Source organism: Heterocephalus glaber, unplaced genomic scaffold (assembly GCF_053883595.1).
Source record: "Heterocephalus glaber isolate CG9 unplaced genomic scaffold, H.glaber_assembly_v1.0 deba00000676, whole genome shotgun sequence".
Lineage (NCBI taxonomy): Eukaryota > Metazoa > Chordata > Mammalia > Rodentia > Bathyergidae > Heterocephalus > Heterocephalus glaber.
In genome coordinates, this window is record NW_028258156.1 from 14,980,728 (window position 1) to 14,998,900 (window position 18,173).

At 33.6% G+C, this 18,173-nt stretch overlaps 1 protein-coding gene across 10 annotated transcripts in view; it reads left to right on the top strand.

Moving 5' to 3' along the window:
* Positions 1 to 18,173, top strand: part of Dgkb (diacylglycerol kinase beta) — a 620,388-nt gene that overhangs the window by 191,378 nt on the left and 410,837 nt on the right. For all 10 annotated transcript variants that reach the window (XM_004839605.4, XM_021254159.2, XM_004839601.4 and 7 more), the window contains one exon: positions 1,065 to 1,163. In XM_004839605.4, the coding sequence (XP_004839662.2) occupies positions 1,065 to 1,163 (99 nt within the window). The remainder of the gene's footprint in view (positions 1 to 1,064; positions 1,164 to 18,173) is intronic.

Consider the following 18,173-nt stretch of genomic DNA (forward strand, 5'->3'; position numbering starts at 1 on the left):
TTATGACTGGCCTAACATATGAACAACTTGGGTTAATTAGGTCAATGGAAGATTCATCTCTGTCTCTTGTTATCTATAGCTTGCATCGGGGAAAACATCCAGATCTCAGCTGTATTGTATTACAACCAACTTGACTTACAACCTCCCTTGGGAACTTATTGGGTTCATAAATTAAGGGTCCACTGTATTTAGCCAGGCATGGTGATACACACCTGTATTCCTAGCACTCTCCAAGCTGAGGCAGGAGAATCACTACAAGTTTGAGGCCATCCTGGGCTACATAGTGGGTTTGAGGTCAGCCTAAACCACACAGTAAGATCTTGTCTCAGAAACAACAACAATAAAATTAAAAATAAATAAAAACATCAGTATTTATTATAACATAATATCTTCATTTAAATTTATGAACAAGGTTGGAAAAAATCTTGGTTTGGGGTCATACATATTGGAAAATAAATATGCATCATATAGTTACACACTAAAATAATGTTGGGCTTATAAATACGATATAAAGTTAAATTTTTATAATCATAATCATTGTCTTTTATTTATATCCTGCTCCTACTGAGATTAATCTCTGGTTACATTTACATATTGAATTACAAAGTTAAAACTAATGATGGGATCAATTATGCCCCATACTGAGCCGTGCACTTTGGAATGACTTTGAGAAAACAGGAGGGTCAAAAAAAAAAAGCATCCACAGTGTACAGAGGATTCAAGATTATGCTAACAAATAAGCAAAGGAAGGACTGTAATGGCTGATAATTTAGATTTGTCAAAGAAATTAGGCTTCTTTGATGTGAAACTTAAAGCACAGTTTTAATGTAAAATTTTCTGAGAATTAGAAAATCTATAGGCTGAGTCATGAAAGTTGCTTCATTATTTTGGGTAAATATATGAGAGCAAGTGTATTGTGAATCCCTTTTGTTTCCATTTATTTGCTCTTGTAATTTTTAAATGTACTTTTAGTGTATTTGCTGTATCTCAGGTGAAATATAATCTGTGCCGTGTTTGCTCTCATTGTGTAGAATTTAATACTATCCCTGTTCCTCCATTTCCAGCTGCACAATAAATGTGCTTCTCATCTAAAACCTGAATGTGACTGTGGACCTCTGAAAGACCATATTTTACCACCCACAACAATCTGTCCAGTGGTACTGGTGAGTTTTTCTGTATCATTCTGGTATAACTTGGGGATACTATGAATAATTGGTACACTGCACCACTAAGTTCTTCTTGGGCTAATTTTCATTAATCAAGGCAGAGCTATGCTGATCTAAAATACCTCATTGCTTCAGAGGAGAACAACTTTGCTCACTGTACTTCCTTTATCCCTCATTTCACAGCACACTTTTTAGTAAGGTATGCTTGCACTGAAGCTGACTCAGGTTTTATCACTTAGTCATGCAGTACTTACCAGAAATTGTATAGGCAGAACAGTTCTGCAGTCTACATACTTTATAGATCTAGCTTCCCAGAATAATGAAGTTATTCTTATGGGCAATTGTGCTGGGGATGCACATTATATATCTGCAATGTTGAGGTCTCTCCTTTAGGTCTGAGGGCACCAAAACTGACGACACAAACCTTGAACAAAGTTATGAACTGTCATTAGGTATTTTTAAACAAAAATTATTGAACAATAAATTTAACTAGGTGCAAAATAATTACTCAGTTCAATAAATGCAGAAGTGAATATACATGAGGGAAGTAACTTTGTAAAGCACAATCCTCAATAGGAAGAGGAGCAGGTCTATTCAAAGAAAATATTCATTTTCAAAATTCAAACTGTTTCTAAAATGAAAATTACAAAACAAACTCTTTTATACTCATCCCACACTTCTTATTCTTTAAAACAGCACGGAAATTTTAGGGCTGGAACTTTGGTTTGTTATAATAACAATATAAGAACTAAGAAATGTTAGATAAATACTTTTGTAAAGGTCAACCTAGAAATTAATCAAATTACTCAATTTGCACCCACTTATGATTCATCTTGTAATTATCTGTAAAATACTGGTTATACTTTTAAATGCCTTTGTTTAAAAATTATTAAGAGCTCTTCATTTTCTCAAACCACATAAACAGAAGGAAAGAACATGATCCATATTGCTGAGGATACCAATACCTAATATTAAATTTCCTTTCTTCATCCAAGATTTATTAGGCAATCTTAAATAAATGAAATTAACTAAAACTAATACGAGTCATATAAAATTTCTTTATATTTTCAGTTAACTTGGTATCATTTTTATTCATTTAAAGCATTGGCCTAGACAAAGAGGGATTCCAGAATTTTTACAGTATTTTATTCATCTCTTTAAATATAGTAATTTTACTGGTTTAGATGCATCCTTGACTCACATTTTAACTTTTGAAAAATTTTATTATGTCGTCCTCTACCCAGCTGCTTGCTCACATCTCATTTACTGGAAAAATCAATCCCTTTTGGCAATCTCTGGCCATGTAGCCAGACATGAGATGGATTCTTCTTGTTCTCCTATTGTTTCTTTCTTTGAGAGAATCAAAGGTGAAAATGTGTCATTTGAACAGTCTTCTAACAGCCTTTCAAAACCATACGGTGCTGGTTTTAGACACTTGTGAACCTGAAGATTTATTTTTAATCATTAAAAATTTCTGTGGTGTTAATCAAGATTTGTATCTCAACATTGCCAGTTTGCTCTTTAGTGGTATTCTCCACTCTGAAGCATTTGACTCCCATGGATCATTTCTTTCCTCCCAAATGTCTACCTGTCATTGGCTTCCATGATACCACACTCTGCCAGTCCTTTTTCTGCTTCACTGGATATTTCCCCCAGTATCTTTCCTGGGCTCAATGTCAGCCTGCCTATGTTTTTGCTTCCCTGTGTTCTACCTTCCTGTGTTATAGGTTTACACACTTAATGTTCTTCCTAATGGGATCTGATTTGTTTAGTTGATTTTATTATCTGTTAATTTATATTCAGATGGAGGTTTTATTCTGAATCTCAAATGTACAAGCTGCAACATAGATTGTCCCATCTTGTTTTCTTGTTTTTTTGGTGCTGGGGATTGAACGCGGGACCTTGAGCTTGCGAGGCAGGCAGAACCACTGAACTAAATCCCCAGCCCTGTCCCACCTTGTTTTAAGTGCACCGTGCCCAATACAGTACTATTAGGTAATGTAATAATCATAGCTCTTATTCACTGACCACATACATTTTCCCAAGAATTATGCCAAAAGTATTAATTAATTAATTTAATAAATATTTATTGAGTGCTTAGTATTTGCCACACAATATTATGGATGGGAAGAAAACAGTAAGAGGCAAAAACAAATTTTTGCCTTTGTAGAGTTTTCTTTCCCCAAATGGGGAGAAATAGACAATAAATAATACAAATAAATACATTATTTAGTACCTTCTTATTTCGAAAAACATAGAAACAAAGACTATAGTGGAGGTTAACAAAAGTTGGAAAAGTGGAGGGGTGAGATGCGGGTCAAAGGGTACAAAGTTGCACTTATGTAGGATGAGTAAGTCCAAAGGTCTAACATACAGGAACATAGGATGATTACCGTAGTTGATAATACTGGCCATTTGCCAGACTAGATATCAGGTGCTGTGATTGCACACACAGGCTGGCGTATACCCACACATGCACACATATACACACACATACAGGCAGGAGTTAACTTTGTATGGAATGGAATATGCCAATTTGTGGTAATTATTTCACTTTTATATACATATTGTCAAAGGATAAAATCACAAGTTTAGCTTTAGATCTAATTGGAGTTTATTGTTATTCGTGAATCTAGGATGCCTTTATGGTACACATTGTCATGAGAGCTTCAAATGGGCAACAGCAGAACTGCAGATTTTATAAGACTGGAACAAGAAAACAGAATACAAAACTAAAAGATGATTGGTTCATTAGCAATACCAAGTTACTTTTAAAGTAACTATTACAAGTAGTGTATTGGAAGGAACATCTTTAATTTATGGACACAGGTAGACTAGAATCTCTTCTTTTCAAGTAAGAGGATCTGTTCTGGGATTTACTTGCTAGGTTGTGTGGCATTTAAGAGGAGTAACTCCATTTTGATTCGGTCTTCTCTGTGGGGTCTTGTGTAGGAACTCAAGCCAAAGTAATGGCCTCTTATTTTTAAAAAGTAATATCTAAATGTTATCTGTACATGTATATATATATAATATATATTATATATATATTATATATAGTAGAATTACTGTTTCTATTTTAAATTAAAGCAGATAAAAAGAAGAAATGCTGGGACTTATAAAAGGCAATCAGTAGAGTTCACTGAAGAGATAGTTGTGTGAAGAACTGGGGGTTTGAAAGAGTCACCATGTGACTCTCTAGTGACAAAGCTTCGCAGACAGAAACAGCCAGCTAGGACTTAGACTCTGAGACAGGAGGCGCCTGACAGTCTTGAGGGTCATTGAGATTAGTGGCTGGACCTGAATATGTAGGGGGGATATCCTGAAAAGACAGTCTAAGATGCCACAAGATTTTCACATTGCACAAAGCAATATAGCCTATTGTGAGACATTAAATTTTTACTCTGAATTCAGTAGGAAGCTTTTAGAGGATTTTGATAAAAGAGGAAATGATTGATTTGTATTTGAAAACACTATTCTAACTGTTTTGTGAGCACACAACAATGGGGGAAAAGGTAAAACACATACATTTTCTCAGTGAGATGGAGAGTCGAATCGTTGGCTGAGAGTGAGGATAATGTAAGTCTTATAAGGAGTTTGAGAACTGGCAAGAAGTTTTACAGCAATCACATCAAAAGGAGGCAACTAAATGTTTGCCAAGGAATAAAGCCCCGCCAGTTTTAGTTAATAATAAGTTATTTTGAAAAGAGACCAATAAGCTTGGATAAGTTGATTGCTCTGGTTACATTCAGTTCTGTTTCTTCAGTTGCACTCCAGGTCTAGGAGCAGAGTGACCATAGCTAAATCATAGTGAGATTGTGCTCTTTTCCCAAAAGAACACGTGATGAACAGAGAGAAGCTGAGAGGTGAGGCGGATGTATGCACAGGAACAATAATAAGAATTGGAAGTAGAATTTAACCTAGGAAATGAGGAATGCAAAGATACAAAGTATGTGGTACAGGAAGAGATATTAGGAACGATACACTGGAGAGTGCAAGGCAATCAAGGATTATTGGAGTCAAGGTTAATGGCATCAGGTTATCACAGTAAATGAAATAAAAATACAGACTTTGAAGGGGTTGCAGTTATTGGTAGAGAAAGATATCAATTCATTTAATTCTCACAGTAAGCTATATAATTAATGTAAGTTTTACATATGAGGAAACTTAGAAATCAAAGAATAAATAAATTCCCCAGTGTCACATGCTAGTAAATGGCAACCTGGAATTGCAACCTATAACAGTAAAACTTGATTGTGTAAACTTGTGTAAACTGATGGTCTAGGTAGCCTCCCAGGGGACTAGTGGAGCACACCTGTGGGTGAGTCCTCCTGGGTCATGGAGACCTGACCTTGGGGTCTATATTGGGTTCCTGGCCTCTTCCTTTCTAGTGTTATTCCCTTGTTCTGCTCTCCAGCCATCATGAAATAAGTATCTTTGCTCTGTAAAGCCCTTCCACTAAAGTTCTCTTGCCTTGGGACTAGAAAACCATGGACTGAATCCCCTGAAACTGTGAGTTAAATCAAACCTCTCCTCCTTAAAATTGTGGACATCAAGTGCTGTCCCTGCAACAGTAAAGTTGACTAATATGGAGACCAAATTTTATTACTCCAGAGCCATAAGCAAGATTATTTTTCCCACCCTGTCACCAAATTCCTATTGGCTTTGCTCAGTGAATAGAACCTTCATACTCCAAATTTCCCAAAGCAGAAATCTAAGAATCATTTTGCATTCCTTCATTATTAAATTAATGATTAGGTATTCTATTCTAAGGTTCTTAATTTTGTCTCATTTTCTAACTCTAAATTCCTCATATGCTACTTTGACAAATTTTCTCTCTAGGTTCCTCCTATTAGCAACCCTGTTGTACTTCCATCTTTTCATACATCCCCAATTTGTGTTTTGGGTCTACATTCTAAATTGGAAATATCATATGTCTTTTTCATGCATAAAGAATTTTCAGTGATTCCTCATTTAAATCCCCAGCTCTCTAGCATGATAAATAAGATTCTTTACTTGATCAACCCACCCAGTCTCTCACAAACCACATTACACACCAGAAATCAAGGCTAATTGAACTACTACTTGTGGTTTGCTGAGTACACCTGTTCTCCTGACCCTTTGGGGTCCTATATATGTTAGTAAATCAGCTTAAATCACTTCATTTAAAAATATTCCTATTTTACTAAATGAGCATTAAAGATTACTTTCATTTAGTAGAATAAATGAATTTATTGTTACACCAATTAACTGTTTTAAATACTCACATTTTAAACAGATTAATGAAGTTATTATGCCTAAAAAACTGCTTAACTTGCTCAAAATTATGGGCATCGAACATTTTTTATCTGTGAATTCTCATTAATTTCCAAATAGAAAATTCACAATTCACTACCTGCTGTAAAGTTTCATCATTTTTAAAAGAAAAGTCCAAAGGGTAAAATAATATATTTAGTTTTTAAATTATTAAATAGTGGTTTCTTTATTTAAAATTATTTGCCTTAGTATCTTAGGTTAATATTCTCCAGAAGGCCAGGGGAGATTCAGACTTCATTATTACAGTGGCCACAGATATCATCCTTATGTTCTAAAAAGTTTAAAAGAAAGAAATTATGATAACAAGTTCACAAAATTTTTCCTTAGCTTCAACTCTAAGGTCAAGATTGTTGCTCTGTGTGCTATAAAAACTCAGCATGGGTGTCTGACTCCTGACTGAAGCTTACATAACCTTCTGTCATAACAGAATGCCACGAGGTCCAGATCCATGCTGATGGTCTACCGATATCCTAGAATACCTCCACAGTTATCAAATTAAAAAGTTATAGGGCCGGGGATTTAGCTCAGTAGTGCTGCCACCTGCCTTGCAAGCACAAGGTCCCAAGTTAGATGCCTGGTACAAAAAAAGTGACAGCATTCTTTTCAGATTCCTGCCCTCCCCCAACACCTGCTATTCACTTTAGGTTAATTGTTCAGTAGATATACACTCCTTTGATGTGGTTATTAGCATGTTCTCTTCACACAGGGGGCAGGGCTTTTTATAACCATGCTGTATGGTTTCCATAGATTATAAGTTGTAATAATGTCTGTTGCCATAAAAATGAGTCTAAATTAACTTCTTTGAAACTAAAATCACTATCATTTTTTTTTACTCAAATGGAACAAAGTCACCAATGAATCCATATATCAGTTATAGTCACTGTTTTCTTAAGTTGCAATTGGCATGTAGCAGTTTTTTAATAGTACTATCAAGAACTTGTATTCACTTGATATGGGGTTTGTCTCAGGATTCTGTCATGATTTTACTTAAGTACTTAGACTGCTTTCCTTGAAAAGTTTACCAGCAGAAAGTATTACACTTATATTGCATTTACTGCTATACCGAGAAGAATCCAGAACCATCTAAAAAGATAGATTTCTTTTCAGTCTTTCTTGTTTTACAAACGTAAACTGAATCACAAATTTTAGTCAAAATTCATGATAAGGAACTTTACAAAAAGCCATTCACTTATCACAATCGGTTGTCAAAATAGAATACTCTGCTTTTAATTTACTATTAAAATGCATCCTTGGTTCTTGCTACAGATCCCACCCCGAAATCTCAGCTATTTAGTCTTATATAAAGTGATATTGCAAAAAAATTTAATAATTTCACTTGGAACATGTACACTTCAGCACATGAAAACTATCCCCTCTTCTATGTTCTAAATTCTACATCTAACTGAAGATAGACAGGGACTCTGTTATTTCAAGCCGTCCTAGTTTTACTTGAATTAAATTGGGCTTCATTATTGCATTATCGACCTGCATTGGAAGGCTTTTAAAAGATAGTCATATGATGTCTCTTATTGCAATTAAAAGTTATGTTGGATATGTCCTCCATTACATGACAAAAATCACATTCATTTCTTTTTATCATAGTTTTCTATCCTTTGGAAGCCTGTAAGTCATTACTGTCATGTTGCATATTCTGTACTTCGAAAGCTGAGATTTAAATTTATACCAATATTTGACTATGATGTTAAGGTATTTATTATTCACTTGTATGTGCCAACTTATTATTTTACTACTATCCAATCTCTTGACTGTAATGTTTTTCACTCGAATGTTATCAATACTTTTTAAATGATATTTGATAGTGCATATATTTGTGTAGTCACAGTAATCAATAAAGTAGGCTTTACAGATTCTTAAAGTAATCTCACAGAAGAAAGTATAAATTTCATCAACTCTGAAACTATGGTTAACTCTTATGGCCTCTCTTAAGTTTTATATGTAGTATTTAGAGAAATTATGCTTTTTCAATGATTATTTAGTTGGTGGGAGGCTTTTATTTAATTAATTCTTCCACCATCAGCAAAAATAATATTTAAAACATCTCATGTTGAAATCACATTTTAAGCTTTATTTTTGAAGCATTAAATGAACCAGGTAAATCATTTACATTATATTTAGCTCCATGATTTAATTTAGATGTAAATGTGTTTAAAAGTATTATTTTTATTACCACTTAAAAGCAAGGCTTTTGCTCTCTAAAAAGAAGATGTTATCTATGTCATGTTTTTAATATTAGTATTTAGGGTTGACAAATTACAGCATAGGGATGGTACAATGTTAATATGCTGACTACTTAGATTTGAAGTTTTATGCCAGATTAGTATCCACTCTTCGTGTACTAATTGCTATTACTATGTCTTTAAGATCATTACTGATAGACAATGAATACAATACATGAAGTGCTAGATTCCTTATGCTTTAATTGCTTCCTTCCTTCCTTCCTTCCCTCCCTCCTACCTTCCTCTTTTCTTTCCTGTCTCTTTATCTCCCCCTTCTTTGTTTATTCTTTATTTCCAATGACAAGAGCAACAGGGAATTCACTGTGTAATCATGGAACTTCAAAGTGTCTTCTAGTGTTTATGTAAAAAGGAGAGGTTGAATAGACAGATAAGCCGGGAACTGCACTAGTAAGAACACTGGCATGTATTGCTAAAGAGTTAATCTTTATTGAAAATAGACATGAGACCATGTGGGTAGCATTGTGCTTTAGAAAGACAACTTTGGTATCAGTGTGATGAAAAATAAGTAAATCTGAGGCATGGAGCAAAAGAAATATGAGAGTATTAGTTTGAGATTGTGATATGAATGGGCAAAGGGAACCTGAAGAACATCATAGAAGAAATGAGAATGTTAGGGTTTGATTTAATTTCAGAATAGATAAGTTCCATAAAACACAACCAAGGATCCATAGATCCTCCAGGGAACTTCATTAAATGTTAGAAAATCAAGGGACTCCAAGAGTGGTTATTGGATGTCACCCTTAATAGCATCCAAGATAATTGCAGGATCTGGATGAAATTGTTACTATATGACTGTAATGAAGAAGAGTAGAGGGATTAACTTAGCTTTTGTGAGCATCCAATGTTGAGAGATTTTACCTTGGGGGTGGAAGAATGATGATTTTAGTAGAAATCTGGGAGTTTTCCCTTAGAAATACAGAGCCATCAGTGAAAAGAGAAAGTGAACATTGAGATTTTCAGGAGCCTTGTATGTAAAGTGGCTATGACTTAGAGAGGAGAAGGCTGATTTATTAGAGAGAATGTTTCCAGAGAAATCGGGAAAAATTCTTAGAGAAAAGATGAGGTACAGAAGATTAAAAAGAGTGAAATAAGCGTGGAATAATGATAGAAGGAATGGAAGGCTGGGTACTAGATTTCGAACACGAACTCTAGATCTGTAGCCAAGTAAGTCACTTCCATCAAATAGCTCTAGAGTAGTGACAAATGACTTTTTTCTAAAGTATAAAAAGAATATTTATATATACATCAATAATAAGCAAACAATCCAATTAAAGAAGAAAGAGATGTAAATAGGATTTAAAATATATGCACATGAATAATAAGCAAATGAATCTACACTCATGTCATTACTTATCAAGAAAACGTGTATTACAATATCATATAATGTTTTGCATCCATCTGAATAATTAAGGAAAGGAAAATGACTAGGCATAGGTAAGAAGTAATGAGGTGTGCACACATTGCAGGTGGGAGAGTAACTTGGTTCAACTCCTGTTTGACAGTATACCTCAGATATATGAATTCTGGCTTCATCATTAATTTTATAGGAGGCTAGTTATTAACATTATCATTCTTAAATTTTTGTTTTTAAAATGCAATGAAATGTACTCATTTATGAAAATTGCTTTTCAACTATGCCTAGTTGTTGTAAGTGCTCAGTCAGTATCATCTGTTATCAGTACTATGCTGGAATATAAAATATTATTTTAACCTCTTATTATAAAATAACTATGTGCTCATTAAGTAAAAATTTGTAAAAATGGAATAGAGAAAATATTTAATATCTATACACAGTTATATTTCTATTATTTATAGATAGGATCTTATTAAAATTAGCTATTTGAGTTTAGTATTTTTTATTTATTTGTAATTACACTGAATATAACATGTTTTAACACTTAAACATTGATATAAATAAATGTTTCATATTTTCATATACTGTGGAAAATCACTATTAATGACAACACAATCTCATTACATGAGAACAATAATTCAGTTGCAACAGTTTGTATCTATTATCTTTCCAACTGTTTACTATCAATAATGCCTTAGTTAACATGTCTGTGAGAAATGATTTCTTTTAGTTTCTCTCTAATCACTTTTCCCATGCTGGACTATTTTCTTTCTGTAACAGAGTCAGATTTTATGAGATTTTAGTTCCTTCTGTACTAGAAATTCATTTCTACATCAGGAGAATAGTAATTGGGATTTATTATAAAACAGTTAATTTTAAGTGATAATTAGATCTCATTTATACACTTAATCATATCATCGAAATATAAAACAATACTGATATTTAGTCGCAGAAAGTCTTTTTCTTTCTTTTTTTCTCCTTGGTACTGGGGATCAAACTCAGGACCTTGTGTTTGTGAGGGAGATGCAGCACCACTGAGCTACATCCCAGGCCCTGCAGAAAGTCTTTTGATGTAAAACAATGAACATATTTAGCATTATGTCTTTTTGGACCCATTGTGGTGTCTTCTTCCTGGAATAAATTCTCATATTATATGAACCTATTATTCTTTAAGAATAGAGTTTATAAAAGCACCAGTGGGATAAATAATGAAGCTTTTTATCTCACAGAGAAGGAGATAAAACTATCTGGAAAATATAAGTTCTAAAAACATTCTTTAGGTTTGGTTCAAATGGTCCAAGTTCTACATCTCTCTCTTCTTCACTGCGACTGCAGCTTGGCCAACTTGTGGTGTGACTGCAGGAGCCATCCCTGGAGTTCCACATGCAACACTCTTGGGAACCATATGCCATATTAACTTCTCTTCCGCTCTTTCTTGCTCTTCCACAATTTTAAGATTTTCACATTATATATTGTAAATATGGTGATTAAGTCTTAAATAGCATAGAGCATGTGAAGTCTTTCCCTAGAGCATGTGTTAAACTAAGTCTTTACTCCTCAGAGTGTCAGAAGGTCTGTTAGTGAATTAGGGTGCATCTCTTCTTCACAGCCCCAGGATTATGGGATCTAGGTGGTGATTTTTTTCTCTTTCACTTCTCTCTAACCAGAGTTAATAATGACAAACTCCACACTAAACTTCAGCCAATTAAAGGAGGGAAGGAGACATCTGAATTCTGTGTGATTCTGAAATTTGTTATTTTGAATTCCCTGAAACAGGCGCTGAGAACACTTGACTAAGGATGAATCCTGGTGCACTGAACTTACTTTTATGTTATTTTATTTTGGCTGCTTCGCCCTTTTTTTCCATTGACCTCTTTAACCTTTAGCCAGAATTACTAAAATCATCTATTATCTTGAAATTCTTTAAGTAATCTACCAAAGGTTTGTACCCATGCAGTTTTCTTTTTTGGTAAAAGAGTAGGGATAAAGCACGTTGTCAGTTCTCATTAAATGTTTCATCATTGTCATTACTTAATATTCATTTAATTAATATTCATTATAGATCAATTCATAATTGTCATCATAATAATGATAGGCAAAAAGAAACCTTATCTTTTTCTATATTTTGCGAATCTAACTCAGGCTCAATTTTAAGGTATTATTCAGAAGGGATAGCTCCTTTTATTTATATAATTTTTTAAATGTATATATAGAATTAAAGTATGTTGTGCCCACTCAAGTATTACAATGCTATAGTGTTTAAAATATACTGTAAATCTACATCATTTTCCTTTGACCTATTTTTCATGTACATGCACTTTAAAGAACAAGGAGTAGGAAAAGGGGAAACAAAAAGAATCATCAGAATACTTGAGGGATGAATCATTTATCTGTTACATTGTCCTAATTAGATTGGCTTTTTTGGCTTCTAATCAACCCATTTTTATGCTGATTGGGGCCATATTCTATAGAATATGTATATTTGTAAGTGGAGTATCTTCAAGTAAAAAGATCATGTATTGTGGCTAATTATATTTTTTTACCCAAATAAATACAGTAAAATTTAATGGTTGGATGATTATTTTTAATAGGGCTCTAAAAATATTCCTAGAAGTTTCTATGATGTTTCTTATTTAAAATATAGATGTACCAGGGCCAGGGATTTAGCTCAGTGGTTTCACCTCTTGCCTCGCAAGTGCAAGGACCCAAGTTTGAGCCCCCGTACCAAAAATATAAATAAATAAATAAATAAATAAATAAATAAATAAATAAAATATAGATGTACCTAAGGCAAGTGATACTTTTTAAGGAGACAAATTTATGCTATGTCAGATTTGTCATGATGTATAGAAAAGGCCTATAACATGTAATTTAGAAGTCCAATGGAGAAGAAATCTGTTGAGACTTTAAAATATTTACCTCCACATGAGCTTTTCTAAAACACGTTTAAAAATATTCAAAATTAAAAATTTTAGTGGTTTCGCTGCCTGCTGCATAAGCTCAAGGACCTGAGTTCGATCCCCGGTACCAAAAAAAAAAAAAATTAAAAATTTTAAATAGATTCAAGCAAAACATATGTTACATGAATCTGATTCAAAAGTGAGAATGTAAAACTATATATTAATGAGAAATTTGTTATTTTACAAGTTATTGCAAATGGTATACAAAGCACCTCATTTAAACATACAGTACACAACAAAACGAAATGTTATAAAGGCATACCAAAATTAAGTTACAACTTAACATTTCATGTCACGAAACATAAAAATCTGGCAATAGGAGTTTGCATTTTCCCCCTAAGTTTCATAGTAGCTTAGCAAAAAGTAAAGAAAAAAAAGTGTTTGATAATGCTCTTATAGAGGAAATTTTCTTGTTGGTTTGCTATTACTGAAACCTGAGATTGATTGGTCCAAAGTGATATTGTGTCCGTAGTCATTTCAACAATATTCCAATAGTACTGTGGTAGAGTTACATGGAATTTATAGTAATCAAGAAATACAGAAAACAGTGAAATTTACTTTTCTCATCAAATGGGGCAAATATTTAAATAAGAACAACACCCAATATTGTAAAAAATATGTCAAATTGACTATTTTTGTTAAACACTAATGAGATTAAATTGCCACAGATTAAACTTCTAAAACACTATTCTAGTTGCACCCTTCAAAGGAAGATTGGGGTAGTCCCGGGGAAAATCTCTAGATAAAAGTAAATTGTTTATGTCATTCCCATCTGTTATTTTTTGCTTATAAATGCAATCTAAACTAGACTCCCCTACCCACCTCTAAATATTGAAGGATAAATGCCACTTTGCAAAAGTGACTTTAATGATTCCTGTTGAAATGCAGAAGACATATAGGATTTATGTACACATCATACTCTATTTTAATGTTAAATATAGCTTATCTAGTGTCAATTTTGCTTGAAATCTGAGGAAAAAGTCATTTGTGTAACTGTTGGTTTAGTTTTCAGTAAAGTAAAATGATCTCTGTCTAGGTACTGTATTTCTTTCCTTGTTCAAGCTTTCTTCCTCCGTACTTGGAAAAATGATAGTCATAGTGAGGCATTCTTGTCCCTCCTTGCTGCCCAATCTAGATAGTAAAGTCTATCCCTTCGAATTCTGTTGCTAATACTATCTAGAGCATTGCTCTTTTTGGCCACATACGCCCAAGAAACTCAAATCCTGGAAGAATACAGCAATATACCAATGGTCTATGAGCTATTACATTACTTTTAGTTCATCTCAACTACAAATATTTCCAAATTATTTTGTTTGGTTACTATTCCCTATCTTCAAATCACTCAATGCCTATAGTTGCCCAGGTTTTTTTTTTTTTTTTTTCGTTTTGTACTCTTTATTTTCTCTCTTGTAAAACTCTTTATTTTTTCATGATACTTGTTGCGCTTTTAATAATATATATGTATGCATATATATTTTTGGTACTGGAGATCGAACTAGGGACCTTGTGCTTGCGAGGCAGACTTTAGAACCACTGAGCTAAATCCCTGGCCCTTAATAATACATTAATTCCCTAGTTTACTAACGAAAAATTCAGACAAGTTGTGATCCACTTAACGGCATCATAATTTGAGTCAAGTGGGCCAACTTCATTGCGTGTTATAGAACCTCTATCACCAGAAGAGCTGTTCTTTCTCATGTGAGTACTATTTCCTGTGTTTCTTCATGGGTTGGATTTTTGTCTCCCTCTTCACATAGCCTTAAAATTTCCCGGTGTGTACATAGTCCACTGTGTGAAATTCTTCTCCCCCTTCCTACTCCACCCACAGAAGTCTAACTTCTAACTACAGAAATTCATGCAAATCTGCTCTTGCTATCCTTTTTACGTGCAATTGCCCTATCTTGAGTTGGATTCCCAAGGAGAAGAGTAAAAGCATGGACTTACCTTTGTGTGATTTGGGAAGGAAGGAAAGGATCTTCCGAACCAATATTTAAGGGAGAAAGAGAGAAGCAGAAGAAGGAAGGGACAAATGCTGAACAGGAAAATAGTCATAAAAATAGTTTAGCGTTGGCCTGAAACATGATGGACTTTGGTTCAAAAATCATACCACAGGACTGTTCTTAACTTAAGCCAAGGGTCCAGTCTGGTATAATTCATTCCAGTCCTTCTTTGACCATGATCCCTCAGGATAGCAAGTATTCCTGGATGACACTGATCCTGAGAGCAAAGGAGGTATCTTTGGAAATAGGAATAGCAGGGAACTCTTGGTGTTTAGCACCAATAACAGCTACTGTGGCAAACTAGAGGAGGATCTGCTTTGGCCTATCAGCAGGATCTACTGGAGACCCTTTCCAAGAGTGATATTTATTGATTTATTCACTCATGTCATTCTTTGCAGTATTTCACACTGTCCAAAATGCTCTCCTCTCATAGATGGATGATTGACGTATACGGTGAATATTTAAATTTCAAAAAGATTATTACAGTAAAAGACACATCATTATTAATTCCCCTGAAAATTCTCCCCCTTTCTTTGATCACATCCATTCCCTGGCTCTTGCCACTTTCTGGAGTGGTCCTGGAAGTCCTTATTTTTCTGAGTGTCTTTAGCTGTGCTGCCATAGCCATCTCAATATTCTGAATCAATGGAAAATGTTTACCTTCCGTAGTCATTTTGACTTCAGGGAAGAGTCAGAAGTTGGACAAAGCCAGATCTGATGGATAAAATGGATGAGTCCCCACCATGAGTTTTCATGAGCTTGCTTTTCCATTGGATGGCACGTGGCAGCAGTGTTTTTTATCAGGCCCAGTAAAGATACTCACAAAGAAGACTCCCAGAACTGCTTAAGAAAGTGGAAGGAACCATGGAATAAATATGTTTGAAGTGAAGGGGAGTATTTTGAAAGGGATTAATAACAAAACACTATTTACTGTAATAAATTTTTAATTCAAACATTCACCATGTATTTTGCTCATATTCTATGTTCCATAATGCTCATCCACTATATTTTTTCTCATTTGTATTTTTCCTCTCCAGACATACTTTATCGATATTGTCAAATTCCTAGATTTAATCCCATTCTTAAATATATGTTAGGCTTCCATTTTCCATTTTAATCCCATCTTGTTATGGTCTTTCTAAATTATCTCATCCAATTCAAGAACTTCAACTACCTCTTTTGAATCTATCTGTGAAACTGTTTCTCCCTACACACAGCTGGAGCTCAGTGGTCTGCTTCATGCTATGAATTTCCTCCTAGACATCCCACAGAGCCCAATAGTTGATGCAGCAAGACTCAAACCTAAAAAATGCATGGTGAAACTGTACCTGGTGACTACTGAATGCATTACCATCATTACCATCCCTACATAAAAGGATTGATTACTTCAACACTGTTCAATTCTGACAGAGACTAGATGCTAAACAGATATTTTCTGGGTGAATGGATAACCTGTGCCAGTCCTTCCAACTTCCGTCAGTTATCAGTCTTTCCTTGAGTCAAAAAGAAAATCTACCAATCGCAGAAATATTGAGTAAAAGTTACACATATGGGACAAGGGGGCATATTTTAATTATTAACATTCACAATTGAATTTGATGGCTACAAGCTAGTAAATTTGAGTTTAAAGTATGTGATGAAATGATATTACCAGTGGTGAAATAAGCCTCACATTTGGTTTCTGGGATGGCGCCTGAAGCATCTGATTATGAAATTTTGAAGTTGTGATTATTATGATTTTCTCTTTATACAAAATTTCTGATAGATTATATTATGAAATACCTCACATCTAAAATACACTGATATTACAGGTAGGGATTTTAAGGAAGCATTTTAGAATTCTAAGAAGACTCAAAGTATTCTCTCTAATATTAAATTATATTTAAAATCAAATTTTAATCATGTAGCTAAAGTAATATAATCTTTTATTTAAAATACCAAAAATATCCATTCGTAGTATACCTTAGCAATGAAAACTGATCTTTAGTCCAAAATGAGATTTTACAAATATTCATGTTGTATAGTTCATAATTTTTGTGGTTTCATTTGGAGTAATTACCACCAATTATTATATCTTTTTAGTGAATATTACCCAAGTATAGGATTTTTAGCAAGCAAATGTAGATGTATAACTCTATTACAGAAATTCTAAGAAACCTTTATGTTAAAAATAAAGCAAATCTGTGTGAGGCACTCTATCAGTTTCTTTAGAAGGACTGGCCAATTCAGTTATTTTTTAGTCTGCAATAGATGGGTCTAATATTTGAGTGGAACATTATACTAGAACATAAATAAAATATGTATACAGAATTTTTAATCATATAGCTGTATGTATATCACATATACATATATACACATATATGCATATGTATATCATACTAAAGAGTTCAAGATTCTTGTATAAAAAGTGATTTTTTATATTTGGTTGGCATTTACTCTTTAAAAACATATGAAAAATAGCAATTTGTGTATGGCCTAATTCATCTTGGTGCTCATCTAACATTTCCATTATATAGTATTGAATATCTGTTTGTAAGTGTGAATGCCAAATTCTGAATATCAAAACTAAGTTTCTAAATCTAAGAAATTCTAAGGAAGATATGATAACATTAAAAGGTTAAATATACATATATATCTATTCAAATATATATATTTGAATAGATATATATGTCAGTGTATTGCATATAGCTGCATATAGCTGCTTACAATCTTTATGTCAATGCTTATTATATCTTCTTCACTAATGCCGATTATTACTTTATATAAGGATCATTTTTATATATTCAATATACGTTTATTGAATATGCCTAGAAGACAGGCTCTAGAGAAACAAAGACACACAACTTGTAGATATAACCTCTTCTGTGTGAGTCAGCAGCTTCTTATGCGATGTGCCTCACTTGTCCTCCAGTTTCTGTATGCATTTACTATTTTTCACTGAGTTTTATATAATCTAAATGTGATATAATACACATCCTTTTAAAGGGAAGTATCTTAGGTACATACAAATGTTCTTCTTAGAGAAAGTATACCATTGAAAAAAATTGAACTAGGTTAAGTAATTCAGGAATTTTATTGGAAGAAAAACTTCACATTTTTAATTCTGGACTTTTCCAAGAATT